The sequence below is a fragment of the Bactrocera latifrons genome, unplaced genomic scaffold (genome assembly GCF_001853355.1).
Source record: "Bactrocera latifrons isolate USDA-ARS-PBARC rearing strain unplaced genomic scaffold, ASM185335v1 scaffold_14, whole genome shotgun sequence".
Taxonomy (NCBI): Eukaryota; Metazoa; Arthropoda; class Insecta; order Diptera; family Tephritidae; genus Bactrocera; species Bactrocera latifrons.
Genome location: NW_017534852.1, coordinates 475711 through 495352, shown reverse-complemented (window position 1 = coordinate 495352; position 19642 = coordinate 475711). Strand labels below are relative to the sequence as shown.

The following is a 19642-nucleotide window of genomic DNA, read 5'->3' as shown; positions in this document are numbered from 1 at the left end:
TTGCTTTTGAAATTTATAATTATTAGATTAAAATTTTTTTGAAAATTTGGAAAATAGCATTTTAAGAATTTTGATTATGTATAAGCGATATAAAAAGAAATGCAAAATTTTTAAAAGGGTTGTTAGTAAAATTTTCTTATATAAAAAATTCATGTTTGAATAAAATATTTTAAAATCGAAAATTTTAAAATAAACAATTTAAGTATAAGATCAGGAAGTTTTAAACAATATTTTGTTTTCAAAGGAATTTCTATTTAAAAAATATTTTTGGAAAATGAAAATTTTAAAAGTAAATGTAATGAAAAATAAATTTAAGTTTTAAAAATATTATTTCCGTATTTTGGAAATCAGTTTAAAAAATATTTTTGAAAATTTAAAAGTTAAATGTATTAAAAAAGAGGTTTAATATGTTTAAAAATTTTGAAAACTGTATTTCAGAATTCTGAAAATCAGTGAAGGTTATGAATTAAAATTGGATATTTTTGAATAAAGGTTTTAATAATATTTTTTCGTTGAAATTTTTCTGATAAAATAATATTTTTTAATATAGAAATTTTTGCAAATAAATAATAAATTAAAAATAAGTGAAATTTACATATTAGGAAAATTTGCAAATAAGTTTTTCGGACGTTTTAAAATTTCTAAGAGTAAAATTCTTTAAAATAAATAAATTTTATGTATTAAGACCATGTTGAATAAATATTTCTGTTGCCATCAAGTTTCTTAGAGAGAAATTCTTTAAGAGTAAAAATAATATGTTTTGAGCGAATTTAAAAATAAATTTTTCTGATAGTTTAAAATAAAAAATAAAAAAATAAGTGTGAAATTCCGACATTTGAGCGTTCTGAAGTAATTTTTGTTAAACTTTATAATTATTAAATTTATGAAATTCAAAATATTTATATTTTACAGACATTTTATAGAAAATTTTTTTAAAGAATAAATTTTTTAAAACATAATTTTTAAAACTTATTTAATTTTAAATCGTAAATCTTTAGTAATAAAAATTTAAATTAAAATAAAATCAATATTTCAAAATTAGCTTTAAATGATATTTCAAAATTTTTAATATTTATTGGTGTCTAATATTGACAATGGAAATTGGAACACAATGTTTTGGAGTAATTTTGTTGACTCAAAACACATTTGTAATCCTTTTTGATTTTCAAGCAAATAAGAAAAACAATGGTCTTAATTTTTAAACAATCAATAAAAATAATTTAGAACTATTTTTGAATCAAGGACAATTTTTATGTATAGTTTGTATTAAAAACACAATATTTTCCTATAAATAAATTACTGTTTTTGTTTTTTTTTTGTTTTTTTGGAAAACAATTCTCATTCCCAAAAATATATTTAAAAAAATGTCAAAAAAATATGTAAAAAATATTTATTCTCGAAAATATGTTATGTAACATGTATATATTTCGTATTAAAAAAGAACAAAAAAATTGCAAGAAAATATGAAAAAAATCATTAAAAAATTGTCATTCCGAAAATATTTTCTATAAAAGATTTTGACTTTTTTACAGAAGGCTAATATTTCCACAACGTTACCATATCACCATTCTAAAAATAAGAAATTTCCTCATTGCCCACTTCTAGTTAAATATTATGAATGAAAAGCATATATCCTTAAAGTCTCCAAGTTTTTGCTAGCATATTAATAAATATCTTTATGAGTAATAAAATGAATATGCATGGAAATTTAGTATAGCGTCGATACGCAATTAAAAGTAATACTTGGAAAAGCGCCAATTGTTGGATAATTGAGTACATATACTCATATGCACCTACATTATGTACATACATATTTTATTCACACACTGTACATTCATTAATATACATTTACTTCGGCATAAAAATTTGTTTGCATTTGATCTAATTTTTCAAACTGTGCCATTAATTCTTGCAAGTATTTTTTTTTTTTACTTTGCGTGGGAAAATATGAATGTTTAATTGAATTTTTTTAGAACTATTCATTAATTTGTTTATTATTTGATGGCAACGAGAGCAGTATTTATAAAAAGTTAGTGGAATAAGTGTTTGTTTAGACTTGTGGAATTAATATTTAACATTCTTGGTTATGTTTATTTTTTTTAGTAAAATATTTCTGTTTATTTTCACATTAATATTTTGGTTGTAAAAGTTGGAATGGTTATTAAAAATTGTATTAAAATAAAATACGATATTTATTATTTTGAAAAAAATCGGTAGAAAAAGTACGTGCACTACATGTATAGTGGTTTCCTCGCAAACTCTTAGAGTAAGGGAGTGAGGAAATCGAGTAGTATAAATATATTTAAAAAAAATCATCATCTCCGAAAATTAAAACGAAAATTATGTGTGAAATTGAGTATATATACTTTCCCAATAAATGATTTTACAGTGAAAAATAATAACCTCTAAGTTGAATGAGCTCCTTGGAGACTGGTCTCTGCAAAATATAAATACAAGGAGCTTTCCAAAGTAAACAGGACTTTTTGAATCTGGCGCCCACTGGTGGCGCCATCTATATGTCTACTGGTGGGTTAGAATCTGCTATCATTATCGATTGTCCAGGCAGAATTTCTGACATTTCGTTAATTAGAAGTGAAGTTATTGCGGAACAAGTGTACGGCCATGATTGCCTATCTATCGTAGCATAGTGCACGAGTGGTTTCAACGTTTTCAACGTGGTCGTGAAGAAAAAAATTACGATCAACATGTGGGCCAAATAAAACCCGTGATCACCGGAAATTCCATCGAAACTGTGAATTCATCAAAAATCAGTAGGAATCATCATTGAAATTCATGGAAATTGAATTGCTAACATATTGCTGGCGCCACCATGTAGCGCTAGATTCAAAGAGTCCTGTTTACTCTGGAATGCACCTCGTATGCGAACCAGTCTCTGAGTTTTAAGTCATTGACCTAAAATTTTGCACACGTCCTTTTCTCACCAAAAACCGGCACATTTGGCAGAGAAAAATCAATCGAACAACCAAAGAACACAGCTGTACAAACTGACCGATCCAACTCATGTTCTTGTTTGGTGTCTTCACAAAATTGGACATATGCTATTATTCAAGCAAGAACCTTCGGGCATAGCTCAGTAGGCGATGATGGTTTGGCAAGCACCGAATACATGATTCGACTTCTCAACTGGGAATAAAGTTTAAACATAACTAAGATGGTTGGCTTAAAGGCGTATTAGCTGCTCGCAACCGTTTACATTCAAGTATACAGATGTCTCGGTAGAATGGGGGATGGAGTAGGTGTGGGGATATACTGTACAGTGTTCGGCATAAGACAGCCTTTTTATTTGAAATATACTATATTTCAAGCAGATTTCTTTGCTATTTGGGAGAGCGCTGAGCTAGCCTTTAGTACACCAGCAGGCTCCAGTGTCATCATCTACGTAGACAGCCAAGCAGCAATCAAGGCTTTAACCTCATATCGCATATCTGCCAGATGTATCTTGGTCAGCAGGTCAACAGTGTCAAGTGTCGCCAGAAGACAGCGACTTCACTTCTACTGCGTGCGAAGTCACAAAGGCGTCAAAGACAATGTGATAGTGGACGAGATTGCCACGAGTGATATACGGCTGATATCCAAAAACGTGATCAACATTGGAAAACCCATGTATTGTCTATACGACAATGAGGACAGATGCATGGTAACGTTGGAGCGAACTACCTCGGTGCAAACTGCAAAATTTATGTGTAAAACGGTAGACTGGAAGTCCACAAAATTCGTACTGGTACTTGATAGAAGTGAATGTAGGAACATGATTGGAATACTCACTGGTCACTGTCCGTTAGCGGCACACGTCTGCAGAATGGAGTTGGCAGACTGAGAAGACTGCAGGAAATGACAAAGGCAAAGCATCAGGTAAACAATTTAGCATCTTATATGCACTTGTCGCGCGCCGGCAAGGCTGCGCTTTAAACATTTAGAGGCTCTACGGTATGAAGCACTGGAAGAGGTATCGATAGTAAATCCACAGAGTCTATAGAAAGACGCGTCAAGCGCAGGCTGAACTCAAACTCGTATGGCAAACGACCAAAACTGCTCTAATCGTGGTTCATTAGTTTGTCAGACTAACCTTACTTAATATTGTCCAATTCAGAGAACGATTCTATAACTACCATACTGACATAAGCGGGCCAAATTCAAAGACATCTTCAATAATTTGTCGGTACTGTTTGACTGTGGTATGGTCTATAGAGGTTATCATAAATAATGGTTGTTAGACCGTTCCACGGAATGAGTTTTTCTAAGTAAGTCAGTGCATAAAAAAAATACCAAGCATAACCTCACACCTCCTGAGGTACTTACTGCCATTAAGTATGAAGTTGTTATATGGAAAATTCTGCTAATGGTTCTTAATGACATAAACAATACATAATAATAGGATAGCGGGTGAGAGATAGAGATAGAGTGAGGATTGACCATAAATTGCGGAAAATATTTACTACAATTACGGCTAAATTAGAGAAACTTTCGAAAAACTTAGCAGATTTCTTCACAACACAATGCATACACACATACATACATACACATAGAGGTGATAAAGCATACGCATGCGAATTGCCCGAAGGCGTTAACTCAACTTTTTCGTAGAGGTCATTTTTATTGCGAACTAAAGTAATTTGTGTGATAATAACTTTAAGTTTGAACTGTACACAAACAATTGTGTAAATGTAAATATGTTTCACTTGGTATATAAATATGTATATAGTTATATTTGTGTGTACTTATGTGTTAGTATGCCTTCGAACAAAAACATTTGCTTTACTTCACACTTTGGTTATTACTTTTTTCGCATGAGTATTTTAACATTGTTGTTATTGTTGTTTTTTCGACTTTCTAAACATTGCATTACGAAATTGCGAACATTAACGTCGAACGCGAGATAAGAAAACAATTCGTGTTATGGACAACTAATGTACATATGTATGCAGCAGAAGTAATAGAGAAATTCGAAGGCTACGCCAGTCAACCTTTTATCTATACACACACACACATATATATATATATATATACGCACGCTGCCACATCAATTTTAGTTATGTGCGCATCACTTTGTGCATTGCTTAGCTGCCGTGAAGCCAAGTTCAGCTCAGCCACGCGCTTGCGGTCAAAAGTCACGATGGAAAGTCGTCGGCCATGGAAAATCGCAATTTCACATTTTTGTTACGTATGTGGCTTTATTTAAATTTTTTCCAGGTAAATTTGGATTACAGAAACTTTAATAATAACTTATTCAGCGTTGGTGGAAAAAACACACACAACACTTCATTTTCCAACACAGCTTGATGAGACAGGCTGTTTTTTCTCATAACTGTGGCCAAGAGGTTTGCTTTAATAATTGACTCTAAAAGAATGATTTTTTTTTTTTCAAAATAACTCTACAATAGTAGACCGATAGGGATAGCAAATGACGCATATTTTTCCCCGCTATTTCGACATTTCTCTCTCCAGTAAGGTTTGCCATTTATCATGGAAAGATATACCAACCAACAACGTGTCGAAATTATTAAAATTCAACTCGTAGTCTGTGGCGCGGAGTCAGTGGCCTCCACTTTAAGAACGCAACGTCCAATTTATGGTCGTCATAATCGTCCTAACAGATAAACAATTCAATACAGTGCAAAATGTGCCAATAAAGAAGGAAAGAAGAAATAAAAAAGGGCCGGTCGACAATATTGCTGAGCTAGCGCATCAATTGAGGAAGACCCAAATTACTCTTTCGCATGTCGTTTTCAAGCGTTGAGCATCTCTGTGACGTCATTGTGGCAAATTTTGCGAAAAGATCTTGATCCTTACAAGATCAAATTGATGCAAAAATTGAAGCTGCTTGATCACCAAAGTCGTCTTATGTACGAGAATTTGGCTGAGCAACAAATTGAAAATTATCCAGATTTTCATCGGAAAATCATCTTTAGCGATGAGGCTAATTTCTGGTTGAATGGTTTCATTAATAAACAAAATATGCGTAATTGGATAGGCATCAATCCACACGTACTCTATGAGTCTTCATTGAATACCGAAAAATTGCGTTTTGGTGTAGTTTATGGGCCGGCGGCGTCATTGGGCCGCACTTTTTCTTCTGTGAGGATCAATGCCGGCACATTACAATGAATTGAAATCGCTACCGTTCAATGATTTTTAGCCCTAATTGGACAATAAGTAAAGTCTTTGGCCTATGCCAGCTAGCCAGCACGACTGACGAATTTCTTACAAACATCGAACGTGAAATTGCAGCATTATCGGCCGATTTATGCTTGAAAACAGTCGAATATTGGGTTCAGCGTCTGGACTTCTGCAACCGTGCCCGTGGTATCCATGCAAAAGTGACCGAGTTCCATACATTATGGCATTGAATGTACTTTCACAGGTATAAACAATTTTATTAATATCCTAAGTTTTTATTTTGTAGCGCTTTTATTGAAAAACTCTTTTAATTACTACTGATTTCGGTGAAAATGTTATAATTTATATTGAAGGACAGACCAATTGTTGGTCAATCATACGATTATTTTTGCGCCACCCTGTACAACTAATAATATGATAAAAACCACTCTCTTATCGAACTACCCTCATATTATTATTTAGTACTAGCACGATTTAATTAGCATGCCAAGTAATAAAACATTTTTAATACTGCGCCTTACTTTCTCACATTAAATGTATACCAGTAGCTTTTAAAAAATATAGCAAAAATAGCAAGCACATCTGTGCCACAACAACAACTCAAGCCTAATGCATTAAATGATTAATTATATTTCTTATTCATAGCCTTTTAATTCGGGCAACAGCAAAAGCGTTTGGCTGCCCGCAAATAAATTATTTTAATACCAAAGTGTTATTTCCCAATAAAAGTAGAATTAAGTGGTTGCCACGAATATTTTCGTAAAATATTTTGATTGAGAAGAAAAAAAATAATAATTGTTAGCAAACGAAGAAAAGCATTAGTCACTTGGTCCATTGCCTGAGCGAACGCTTTAGGGCAAATTGCTTCGAGAGAACATTGTCTGAAGGCTGTGGAAGCAGATGGCGGCGCGGTTATTTGCAAACACGCTTGTTATTGCCACCAAAACAAAAAAAAAAACATTTCGAGAATATTTTATAAATATTTGCAATTTTTCGTTTACTTTTTATGCAGAATAATTGCTGGCTTTTTTTTATTCCATTTATTGATTGATTGACTAGCGCATAATTTGAACTGCAAAAATGTTCGAGTTTTTCTAATATTCCAAGAATATATGCTTTGTGTTCAAAAAATGGATGATTGGTTCTTGTATATTAGCTTGACAAAAAAGTCTTGCGGTATTTTCGCTAGTTGGCGCTGAGAGCGCGTGGTTCTAGTTTTATTCGTCGCATCGGGTCTTGCTATACCTTTTTGGAAAGCTCATTTCACGCGCTAACACGTGTTTGATTGATTGTCGTTTCTTTTAAGTCGTTCGTGAGTAATAGCGTCACAAACATGGAGCAAAATAAAGAGAAAATATGGCATATTTTACAGTACTACTACGATAAAGGCATAAATGCATCTCAAGCCGCCAATAAAATTTGTGCAGTTTATGGACCCGATACAGTTTCCACTTCCACCGCACAACGATGGTTTCAACGTTTTCGTTCTGGTGTAGAGGTGGTCGAAGATGCGCCACGCTCCGGAACTGGTACTCATGTCGTACTTCCAGCTAGTGTCGAAAAATAGTCATATAAAACTATATAGCAATCTCATCATTCATTTAAAGACTCCATAAAAAAGAAGAAGTTTAAATGAAAGCTTAAGAGGGTATGTTTCCAAACAGGGAAGGTTAGATCCTGCGCTATCCCTGAGTGAATTTTATTTCGTGTAGTTTTGCTGTTATTGTAAGCTCGCAAAGAAAAATATTTTAAGATGAAGCTAAAGCCATTATTGATACCGCAAAATATACATTTTTATACTACATATATATTTTCAATGCCATTAGTTAGTTTGGAACTAACTTTTGGAGTTCTGATGCAGCTCCGCAACGCGAAAATAGTCAGTTATCCCAAATACTTAGTTGAAGTGGCGAGGGATATGCTTACCCCAATGGAATGATAGAACGAAGTGCCTCTCATATATTAATGATCAAATCTGAATAGTTCTATCTATCTATCTATAAAACTATTTTTCATTGCCACGTGACTCAGCCCATACTAAAAAAAAAAATATTCACTAAAATCAGGAAGCATTCAAAGCATACGAAATAGAAATCAAAAGTTCTTCATTTAATACAAAATTATGTTCTTTCGACTAGTTACAAAAGAAAACATTTTTAGGTTTATACCTTTATAAATTATGAATCATAATATTTTATCACAGTACCTTAAAATTTGTAATTTGCCCATAAAAATTGTAATTAAACGCAATTGATGAATTCGGCTGCGCCATCTCGTGAAATTATAAATATTGCGTGGCATGGCAAAAAAACTCTCTCAGTGTTTTTCAAATCTTCGTCTAAGCAAGTACTACATAAGTTTGGTATAAATAAAAAATATTATTAATGTCGGGAAACATTTTTTTATTGCAACTCTTGATTTCGATATTATATTTTGCCAGTCTTTTAGCGCAAGAAGGTGACTACATGTTAAAGTCTCAAAATATACAACTAGATAATCGCATATTTATATGGTTTCTATATATGATTTCTTGTAAACTTGTTTGGATAGATTTTTTGAAGAAAAAAAAAATAATAGTAATAATATTAACTAGGAAGCACAGCAATTAATGCAGCTGATTTCGAAATTCACCCATATAGTACGTCGAACTTTGTTCATACCAAGTTTCCAATGCTTTAATTAATGATTCTAACAAGTTGTTAAATGTAGGAAAGGAGAAAGGATGTTTGCATGATTCTGGAACTCAGAACCGTTAAAAACGTTTATATTTCCGTTGAGCTATTGAGTGTATTCAAAAATGGTGAGAATAAAGGGAACGGAGGCCAAGTAATAAGTGGAGTTAAATGACCTAGCTTATACTAAAGCTGGATAAATCAACTAAGAGTGTCGATCTTGCCCTGGTGAGGCATAAAGCATCTTAAATTGCTATCATAATATTATAAATGAAGATGAGATAATTTTAAGTGTATAAGAAGCTGATTGATCTATACCGTCAAAGAAAAAAGAGAATGGGGATTAGAAAAGGATTTTCAAAGAATAAGCAGCAAAAGTATTCGTGTGCGAACTCAGTTTTATGGTACAGAGAGATTGAGATAAAGGAAAGGAGAAGGAAACCTTTTAGCGTTTAGGAGTACCGTGTTTCTTGATCAAATTTTACTTATAAATGAATTGCGTTTTCCTTTTTTATTTTTAGGTGAATATAAATTTTCTAATAGGGATGCCGACTACTTGGTTGTTAATGACATGGTAAGTATCCTTATATGATAGCTCTATCTACCTGGATAAATACAAATTAGACAACTTCGAAATACTATTATATCTAATTCGATACAAGTAGGTTAAGTTAAGGAGAACGACAGTAATTACTGACTCATTTGATTCAGTTCAATACGAATCAAATCAAGCCGTTCGTTTTTTACCGGAGCGTGATAGTTCGGAACTTTTTGTAAATTATTGTTTCGAGGAAGGTTTTGTATATTTTTTATTTGATTTAACAGCGGTTGGAGAGGTGGTCTTGAATGGACGATATGGTGTGGTATAAGGTTCAGGAGAAAATCACACTTGATACTTGAGAGTAGAATACCCTGAAACTGTATCGATTTAAAGAATATACCTAGTAATAAAAAAAGCTCTAATTCCTCAACTAGTTCATTTATTCCTCAACCAACCAAGTCGTCACTCACACCACGCTTTTTTTAAACCTTTCAAATCTTTTTCTGTATTATTTTTTCCATTTTTCATTTCCAGCAATCATGGGAAAATGCTAAGAAATATTGTAAAGAAAAGAAGCAAATGCAACTAGTTTCTTTCGAGACACAAGAAAAAATGGTTAAATTCATAATAAATTTGTATAAAAGAGGTAAAGTGTTACTCTTTTTTTTATAATCCATCTATACACTGAAAAAAATATTTTTTAAATTGGAAGATTTTATAAACTTGTATCACCAATCGTATTACAGACTTTCTACAAAGCGGAAAAGTACATCCAAACAGTTCTTTTGTATTCGCTTATTGGACATCTGGCAACAATCTAGCAGACCCCAATAAATTCATATGGGACACCGTTCAGATGCCGGTGGAATATTTTCATTGGCTGAATAAGCACGAAGAAGCACCTGGGGGTCAGGGCTGCATTTTAATGGGCCTGAAGACTTTTGGCCGCTGGACCAATGCATCGTGTGATATGCCTAATCTTTTTATCTGCGAGAAGCCTCATTAACTATGTATTGCAATTGTAAAATAAAAATTATTGTACGAAAATTGAGAAATTAAAAATCAATAATAAATAAGAACAGACAATATTTTTTCCACCCGGAATATTTTTATAAAAGTAACAATTTCTTTCAGTAAAACAATCCCAAAATTTAAATTTGGAAAAAATTTAGAACAAATTTTATAATGATTTTAATTTTTAAATATATAATTTCACAACGTCCTTTAATCCCGAAAATTTAAATTAATGCTATAATACCGAAATTTATCAATTAATGTGCTTTTGGTGTACATTATAAACTCTTAAACACAAAACAACAAAAAAAAAAAAAAAAAAAAAAAAAAAAAAAAAAACATCCGAAAATAAAAAAATATCCCGAAAATGTTAAAAAATCCCGAAAATGTACAAAAAAAAAATAACGAACTGTTAATTGTAAAATATGACTAAATAGCAACATTTTTCAACCCCGATCGAATGTATAATTCCTGACTTCTATATTTATACCAACATTTTTATAACCAAAATAATTTTACTCAATTTTTCAAATTCTTAAAAAAAATAAAAATCTGTTTTCATGATGACTCCCGAATTTATAAGCATTACCACCACAAGTCAGTACCAAAAATCTTATATCATATAATATCGAAAAAATGTCCTACTATTCAACGACTGTTTTTCGAATATTATTTGAATATACTAAATATATTAAATCCGAAAATATTATATACTCGAAGTAATATCAAACATTTTCGATTCCAAATTTAGAATTTTATATTTTACTGCACTTTTCAAAATGATTTAATTCTCAAGAAAAATTGTGCATCCATATCTAATCTAATAAATAAATATGAACTAATCTAAACTGGTTTTGAAGCTCCAATTTTTATCTGATGAACTGAATATGAATTTTGTATACATTAATCTATAGCTCAATAGTAATTTGACAGCTACCTGCCTGATTGATTTCGAGAATTATGACAACACGTTTATTGTTGTGTTGTGATTTTATTTATTATCAGGTAAGTTGTACAAATCCCTGTCAAGTATTTTACTATACATCTATAAATGTCAAATTTCACCAACTTACCTTAAATATGAATTGTCCCATGTCGGAGGCTCGCTCATTAGCCGAACCGGATGCTCTTTTGAAACAATGCAGATAATCGCGTGTCAGCACAAAGTACCTGAAGAAAAAGGAAAAACGGAAATGAAATGAGTATTGTAAATTAGATCGAAGGAGGAGTGGAAAAAGAAAGTCATTAGAATAATGACAATAATCATATTTATGTCTGTTTAGCGTTTAGTATACATATTTCAAATCAAAATATGTAAACTTTCTAACAAAAAGACACTCAACTTTTTAACTGAAAATCAGAGATACAGTCTTGTTAAATGTGCCGTCTTTAAACGCGTTTTTCTCGAAACTGTATTTCTGAAGTCGGTTGGCTAGATTTTTGGAGAGCTACTCAACAGATCTTCATAAAATTTTACACAAGCTTTTCAAGTCTTAAAGATTTGGACGAAGGAGTTTTTACAACTATTTAAAAAAAAAATGTCACAAAATTTACATTGATCTTTTCATATTTTTGTAAGAATGTCTGCCAAAAATCCAATATTCAGTTTCCTTTTCCGTCGTCCAAAATCTAAGTTAAGGTTGTAACTAAAACATGTATTTTTTCACATTAGATGATCCTGTAAGCAATTATTCTGCAATCACGGGCCCATTTTTTTCCGAGGCGTCACCGGCCGAGTCGCAATGCCGCCGCAATGCCGAGTTTCAAACATTTTTTCCAAAAATTTCAGAACTTCTTTGTTAATAGTAAATGTTTGTAACAATAACAAAATGTAAAAAGTAGTACATTTTTTATATGAGAAAAAATTCTGGAAAAAAGACTATTTTTTACTCGAGAAACCCCATTTAGCCCTTTAAGTTAATACGAATCAGACTAGCCAACATGAAATGAAGGAATAGGAACTTTGAGGCTAATATCTTTTGAACCTGGATCTCTGGATTTTGTATGAGCTAATTATGTGCTGGTCTAGAGTAGAACGCAGGAGATCCACTGAACTAAGTGGGTTTAGACAAATACATCTTGCTGCAATCGAAGCAGTTCTTAATCTTGACAATTGCTAATTGTAGAAGATATTCGGAGAAAGGTCAGGTGAAAACATACAGACACTTTCTCCTCCATTGTCCAAATTGTTCAAGACTGTAGTTGAGACCTTTCGGCAATCACATGTAACTTAAGATAGAGTTGTTATCAGCCAGGTTTTTTTTTTTTTTTTTTTTTTTTAATAATTAGGACCGGCGTTCTTAGTTGCCTGCTGATCCATTTTGATCGATTACTGAACTTAACCTACCTACCCTAACCTAAATTCACTTAGGGATCGACTGGGGGAACTCTGACTGTGATGGTTAAAATAGACTGAGCTTTTATGGGGCTGGCTGAAATATTGTATTCTCTTCTTGGTATATCATAAATTATGTGATATAATGGTTTCTTTCAGAAATCAGCCAAACGATTTCATTTTAGATTCACACCAGATGAAGATATTGTTTGTAATCATCACTTCTAGACAGAAAGAAACTAATTGAGGTTTTGCACTGCGATCTATGGTCTATTATGTCCGCTCCTATATCGCATACGGTCACAAAGATCCAGCACTCTGAAGAATTCTAGGAGCTTGCTGAGCGCGATGGAAGTGCTGTAATCCTTGCCCATGTAGACATTACCCGTTCTTCATTATTCTCATTTCCTACTATTCTAATGTGATTCATCTTAGCAGCATCACTAAGTAAACCGAATTGTTAATTTAGTAGCACTGGTAACATTTTTTAACTGCATAAGAAATTACATTTTAAGAAAATGTATCGCTTTAAGGTCCATCGTGACAAGAAGTCAAAGTCCAGGAGTGCTTCTGTTGTTAATCAGGCCAAGACCTATATCATTGCCCTTATAAGAATACTTTAAATATTTTCAAAATAAATTTCATTACTTCGACTAAAGTTTTAGACCCCAAACTTAGTCTCGAATGAGTTATATTTCCCAGTTTTCCAGGATGTCAAAACATCACTCGAAAGAGCCTAATCCAGCTTGTCTTGTAATATGGCAAACATACCATACTTCATCACATCCAAAAATAATTAAGACACAAAGTGTAACCCATAAATCCAACAAAGCAATTAAGTCGTAACCGTGGCGTCACTAATTAGAATTATCTTTAAATCTGCCAAAAAAAAGTACGACTACCTTTTACATTTAAAATTTTTTTAATAATCCACCAACAACCATTCGAGCACACAATCGACGGAAACAGTGAACTTAATTTAATTATTTGACAATTCGTTTTATGCCGCTTTATCTCACGTTCCAACAATATTTTTTTTTATTGCTATGGATGGCCATTTTTTGTCGAGACTTGCAGTTTTTGCTGGCGCCGCCATTTGTTTTTTATCTTTTTGGCGACAGTCATACGAAATGTCACTATTATTTTGGTGTTTCTTGTTTTTGTTTTTACTCCACTTACCTTTCCTTCCAGCGCGAAAAGAGGCGATCACGTTGTTGCCATAGCAGTCCTCTTTTAATTGGACCTGTCATTGAGGCGACTGGTATACGACCGGCAAGCAGAGATTGCTGCAATGAAAAAGAATATTGAAAGTGGGTTTGAGTTTTTTGTGGAAAAAATTTATATATTTTTAACTTTTTTGCAGTTATGTACTTTACTGTATATATAAATATATATTTTTAAAGGTAATTGCAGCAATTTAATTTAAACTTTTTTTATATCAAGGTGAACTGTTAACTAAAGAGCGTTGAGGGTTATTTGCAGGAAAAACAGAAATGTTAAAACAAATTTTTTTATGAAAGCATAAACCAATGTACTTTTAAATGATGGCATTATATGTTAATGTGGATAATTAATCAATTATATCAAAAAAGAATTCCGATTAAAGCTCCATACATATGCTTAATCTCCGAAATATCTACTAGGAATTATTTTGATGGAAGCGCAATTTCAAACTGGGACATGCTTCATTAGCAGTTTTATACATACTAATAAGATTCTGAAAAAATTTCTCCAGCATCAATTAGCCTTAAAACCAATATAGCCTTTCGGCTACGAATCTTCAAAGTACTTTCATATCTCTTCAGCTCCTAGGTCAAAAATCAACATCAAATTCTGAAATTTTTCTAAACTTAATTAACACTCATGATTTAGAACCTTTTTCTTTATTAGAGTAAGATTTATGCAGAAAGGAAATAAGCATTTTGAGGGTTCTTAAATATGCTTCATTGGTCATTCCAAGAGTAATGTGAATTTTATGAGAAAATCTCGTCTAAGCAGTCTCAAAGGTTGAATTGCTAAAGAAAACAACAAAATTCAGTGCTAAAATTCTGTGGAAACCAAAAAATAAAAATACATTAAGATATGTTTTACTCAATACTTGGGATGTTATCTTAGAAAAATGGAAAATAGTGATATATTTAAGCTTCTCTCGTTTCCTAACCAAATGAAGTGTGTTGAATTTCATAAATCGTAAATATCCAGGTATTATAGACCTTTGGGAAGGAGCTCAGCATATGAATGAGGCAAATAACAACGTCATAAAAATCATACATTATTCGACTTCCGTTTCAACGAACTCTACCTCGTAGCTGAGCTTATAGTATAGCCTTTTTTATGACAAGTGTATGTGGTCCTGATATATTTTTTGGTTTTCTTATAATACCCTGAAGCAATTTTGCAGGGTTGCATAGATAATTCTGCCTTAATTTGTTGTCCAGTAAATACTAATGGAGCATTGCGAACATTAATTGTACAACAAAGAGTTCTTGGCATTATTGAAATTATACAGTTTCACTTCAAAAGTGTGTTTTTTATCTAATAGCAGAGTACAACTATTTCTTCTCTTCGAAAACAGACGTTTCTTCTACACTTGATTTGTAATAGTTATTTGCGTTGTAATAGATTTTTATATAATATGTATATGTACGCTCTTCCAAGCAAGCCAGTTAAGTGAAATTGAAAAAGCTGATGGCTTAACCGCTAGTGCTATATATATATATATATATATATATACATATATATATAAAGATATTTTTGAAATATTTAAGCTATGTTTAGTGTGACATGAACTTTAATTATTCAAAATTTGAATGTCATATAAATATATAGTATGTATATGTAGTTATATCTTTATACACATCAGCTCTCAAAATCCCACATAATACCCTTACATATTTTCAACCAAATATAGGCTTTCACCTCCCCACACCACTCATAAATTGCCAAAGTTTCACAAGCCCACAGAAAATCGTTTGATGAGAGAATCGCATATTTATGTCCGCTCATTATTCACATGCCCTTACTCACAGCACCCATTCCGTGCACATTTCGCTTCATTTGTGCCACATTGTAGTAGCTAGGATACAGTACATAAGCAAATATTTGGCAGCATCATCATTTATTACCAAACAACAATGAATGAGCATGCCAACAATGCGCCGCTACAAGAATGGAATGCACAATATGCGACGGCATTGAGGCATTCAAAAGAGCAATTCGTACAAAATCAGTGGCAGCTGTGACCCCGCTGGGGGTTGTTGTGTCAAGTGAAGTGAGTGAAATGATTTACCACAGGAGACTATGCCAGCATTAACTGAAGGATTTGCTGTTTGAATGCTCTGCTGTAGAAAATATTACAATTGTTTGGTCTTTATTTTCCATCGGCATTTAAGAGGAGATGAGAACATATGCTGCTCATTCCACCTTGTGGTGCGCCTTGATAAATTGTTATGCTATTATGTGTAGAAAAGTGTAGAAGTAAGTGGTGGTAGGATGCAGGTATATTGGAGACTACAGGTATTTAGCGTACTTGCTGGGAAAACTAGGTTTTGTGACATGTGTACATATACTATACCTGTCAGTATGGGCAGGTGTTTGAGTTGAGCACGGCGTGATTGAAATTGAACTCAGAATTCACCTCCAACATATTGTTTCATATTGTAGAAATTGAGTAAAATACCACTATATATTATATATATTTATAAGTATTTTTAGAAGCTCTTTGCTACTTTTGAATATAGTATAGTTCACTGTGAAGTTAAAAGTGGTTCTTCTTAATTAAAAACTGAACTTTTTAAGCCCAATCGGTCTTTAAACTCTACTTTACAGTATTTCAAATCAACAGTAATAGTGATCAATAATTTAAACGAAAAAACGAAAATTTTCCTAAAGAAAATTTGCAGACAACACCTTAATTGACTCAATTAGCTTAATCGTCACAATAATAACACAGAAAAATTCACTACTTGAGTCAATTAACATATTTTTCTTATACTTATATAAATAAGAAAATTTTGCTAATTGTGTCAATTAAAGTGATATGCAAAAGCAAATATGTATGAGTGTAAAACTTTATGAAGTGCAGTGCTGATAGTCACATTGTGTCATAAGCTTCATTTAACCAAAAAAAACTAAAAGTTGAAAAATAGTTACAGCTGTTCAAAAAAGAGTGAAAATTAGTAAGAAATTTTATATATTTTGAAATTTTTGTATAATTTTGCTTTGTCACGCAAACCATCAATGAGATTTGTGAAGTTTACGAGTACAATGCTATATCAGTTCGTGTCGCACAACAATGGTTCGCTCGCTTCCGTTGTGGACATTTTGATGTGTAAGATGTACCTCGCTCTGGTCGAACTATCCTTGATAAAGTCGACGAAATTATAGAAAATATTGACCAGGACCATCACAGAAGCAACTATGACATCGCTAAGGAACTTAACATTCATCGTCATATGAATTTAAACCATTTAAAAAAGACTGGTTACAAAAATATGCTCAATGTTTGGATATCACATGAATGGTCTGTAAAAAATTTAATGGACCGAATTAACATCTGCGATTCTTTGCCGAAACGAAGTTAAATCGAAACATTTTTGAAGCGAATGGTAACAGGAGACGAAAAGTGGATCAAATACGACAATAATGTGCGTAAAAGATCATGGTTCAAGCGTGATGAAGCTCAACAAATGGTCGCAAAGCCAAGATTGACGCCTCGAAAGGCTATGCCAAGTGTTTGGTGGGATTGGAAAAAAAATCATCCACTGTGAGCTGAATTAATACAAAGCGCTTTGTCCTCCATCAGGACAAAGCTAGACCACACACGTCTTTGATGACTCGGCAAAAACTGCGAAAGCTCGGATTGGAAGTTTTGAATCAGTTATAACTATAAACAAATTTGTTCATTGAACCAATTAAGATATCATACTAAATTAAGTGCTAAAAAAAATTCGGTAAGATTTTTACAACGTAAATTAAGTTTTAACTTCAAATATTGTTTAGTAATTTTAAAAATAATTTTTGCAACCCAAATATTTTATATACTACATAAATTAAAAACAAAACGAAATTTATGAAATTAAATTACATGAAGTTCCGATTTTGTAATGTTTTTTTATTGACTTTTTACTTAGTTTAAGCTAATGTTATATAACATAAATTGTATTTTGTGAGTTTTTACTATTTTTTTTTTCTTTGTAAATTTGCTAAAATTAGACGTGCATTAACCCCAGTTTCACCACAAAATCAAAGCAAGCCAGCAAAAACTCAATGATTAGCCAGCGAAATATTTAATGAGTGTAATTTTAGGTTTGTTTTTGTTGTAGTATAATAACAATTTCAGCGATCATTAAGCATTTTCTGCCAATAGCTGAATGACATTTAATGTTTTCAGGTTATTATAACACGACATTTAACAAATATTTTAAAACATACACACATATGAAAAAATAATTATGAATATATTATATCCATATGTATATACAGCTACTCTTACTTCTTATAAAATTTCAATTTTAAAATTTTTTCACTGGCTAAACACAGCGATATCTCTTCGTCATTTACACCCTTCACGCTATGGAAACTGCGCCACTATTCCGGCAAATTAAAATTATTCAACTGCAGTGGCTTGACTTTTTTGTTTGAATACGCAATATCCAAAGCACTTTTGTGCAATTAATTTGCAAAAATATATCGTGAAAAAAGCCTTGTACTCAAACACGTGACTCTGAGTAAATGAATTTAATTTATAAAATAGAGTTGAAGAAGGAAAAATATATATATATAAAATTCTCTATAAAAGCGCAGAATTAATAGCTTACATTTTAATACAAAATAAAATAAATAAAAATTTGGAAAATATTCTATAAAGTCGAATTAAGAATAGAAATAATGAAAGTTATAATAAATAATTGACGCAAATTGAAATCCTGCAATTTATTGGATTTATTTTATAATACATATGTATATACAAAAATATATATATACGCATACATACATATATACACATGTATATATATATGTATATATGATATGTACATATCTCTGTAACATTTTTCACTCACCGTTACCAAGCGATTGACAAATGTGTTTGGCGCCATAACTATTTGCCGGCGCACGATAATTATTTTGTATACAGCAACTACAACAAGCAATGTGTACACAGATTTTTTCTGTCATGCAATTGCCTTCGTTGGTTTTTGTTTCTTTAACAACTTTTTCGGAATTTCACTTTGACACTGAAACTATAATTTTTTTATTGTTTGCAAATTTCTCCACACTCCTGCCAAATTAACGGAAGTGTTTTAAATCATGACACTTTTTATTTATTTATGTTTTGATGATTTTGAACAAAAGCGCCACAGCAGCGCAGAAACAGGGCAACAACAAAGCGTGTGAGCATTTGTTTAGCAGCAATTTGCTTTTGGCAAGCGAGCAATTGACGTCAGTGGCATTGAACTGGCAAAACCAAAAAAAAATAATAATAATAACATACAGTAAGTGAAACAAAACTCAAATTGGCGCGTGGCATGCGGGGATTTGAAAAATTCGCGAGCAGCGAAAATACATTTTGTTTATGTAAATGTAATTATTTTTAATTGTTTGGATTTATTGCTGTATAGTTGGTGCTTCTTTTGCATGTGCAAATAAATGAAGCAAAATTGGAGATAAACAAGATGCTCGCTGTGGCAGTCAAGTGCAATAAATATTTATATTTTGTATTGTGAGTTATATTAAAGTTGTTAATATTTCTTTATTTAGAGATGCGCTTGTGTGTAATTTAATGTGCGTTTTCTAAATATTCAAAAAAAAAAAATTGTAATTTTTTGTCTTATAGTAAAATACGATTTTTTAGTTCGTTGCAATTTATAAAAATTTTTCATTAATATTAACAGTTTAATAAATTTGTTTGTTTGTAAATTTGGGAAAATTATTTAAAAAAAT

The 19642-nt window shown here is 31.9% G+C and overlaps 2 protein-coding genes across 5 annotated transcripts in view; one reads left to right on the top strand and one right to left on the bottom strand.

Moving 5' to 3' along the window:
* Positions 1–19642, bottom strand: part of LOC108965439 — a 128284-nt gene that overhangs the window by 7354 nt on the left and 101288 nt on the right. For 3 of the 4 annotated variants that reach the window (XM_018927857.1, XM_018927858.1, XM_018927859.1), the window contains 2 exons: positions 13880–13986; positions 11439–11535 (listed from right to left, as the gene is read on the bottom strand). In XM_018927857.1, coding sequence (XP_018783402.1) covers positions 11439–11535; positions 13880–13986 — 204 coding nt within the window. Of the gene's footprint in view, positions 1–11438; positions 11536–13879; positions 13987–18762; positions 19025–19642 lie in introns of those variants that run through there. The other variant, XM_018927860.1, reaches the window with a different exon arrangement.
* On the top strand, positions 8472–10439 carry LOC108965442. The gene is made up of 4 exons (XM_018927863.1): positions 8472–8595; positions 9332–9384; positions 9886–9997; positions 10098–10439. The coding sequence occupies exons 1-4, from the start codon at positions 8523–8525 to the stop codon at positions 10355–10357; spliced, it is 498 nt and encodes a 165-aa protein (XP_018783408.1). The 5' UTR covers positions 8472–8522; the 3' UTR covers positions 10358–10439.

Coding starts and splice junctions, on each gene's coding strand:
- LOC108965442 (XM_018927863.1), top strand. CDS start 8,523: ATGTCGGGAAACATTTTTTTATTGCAACTCTTGATTTCGATATTATAT. Junction 8,596..9,331: donor CAGTCTTTTAGCGCAAGAAG/GTGACTACATGT, acceptor TTTTATTTTTAG/GTGAATATAAATTTTCTAAT. Junction 9,998..10,097: donor AATAAATTTGTATAAAAGAG/GTAAAGTGTTAC, acceptor ATCGTATTACAG/ACTTTCTACAAAGCGGAAAA.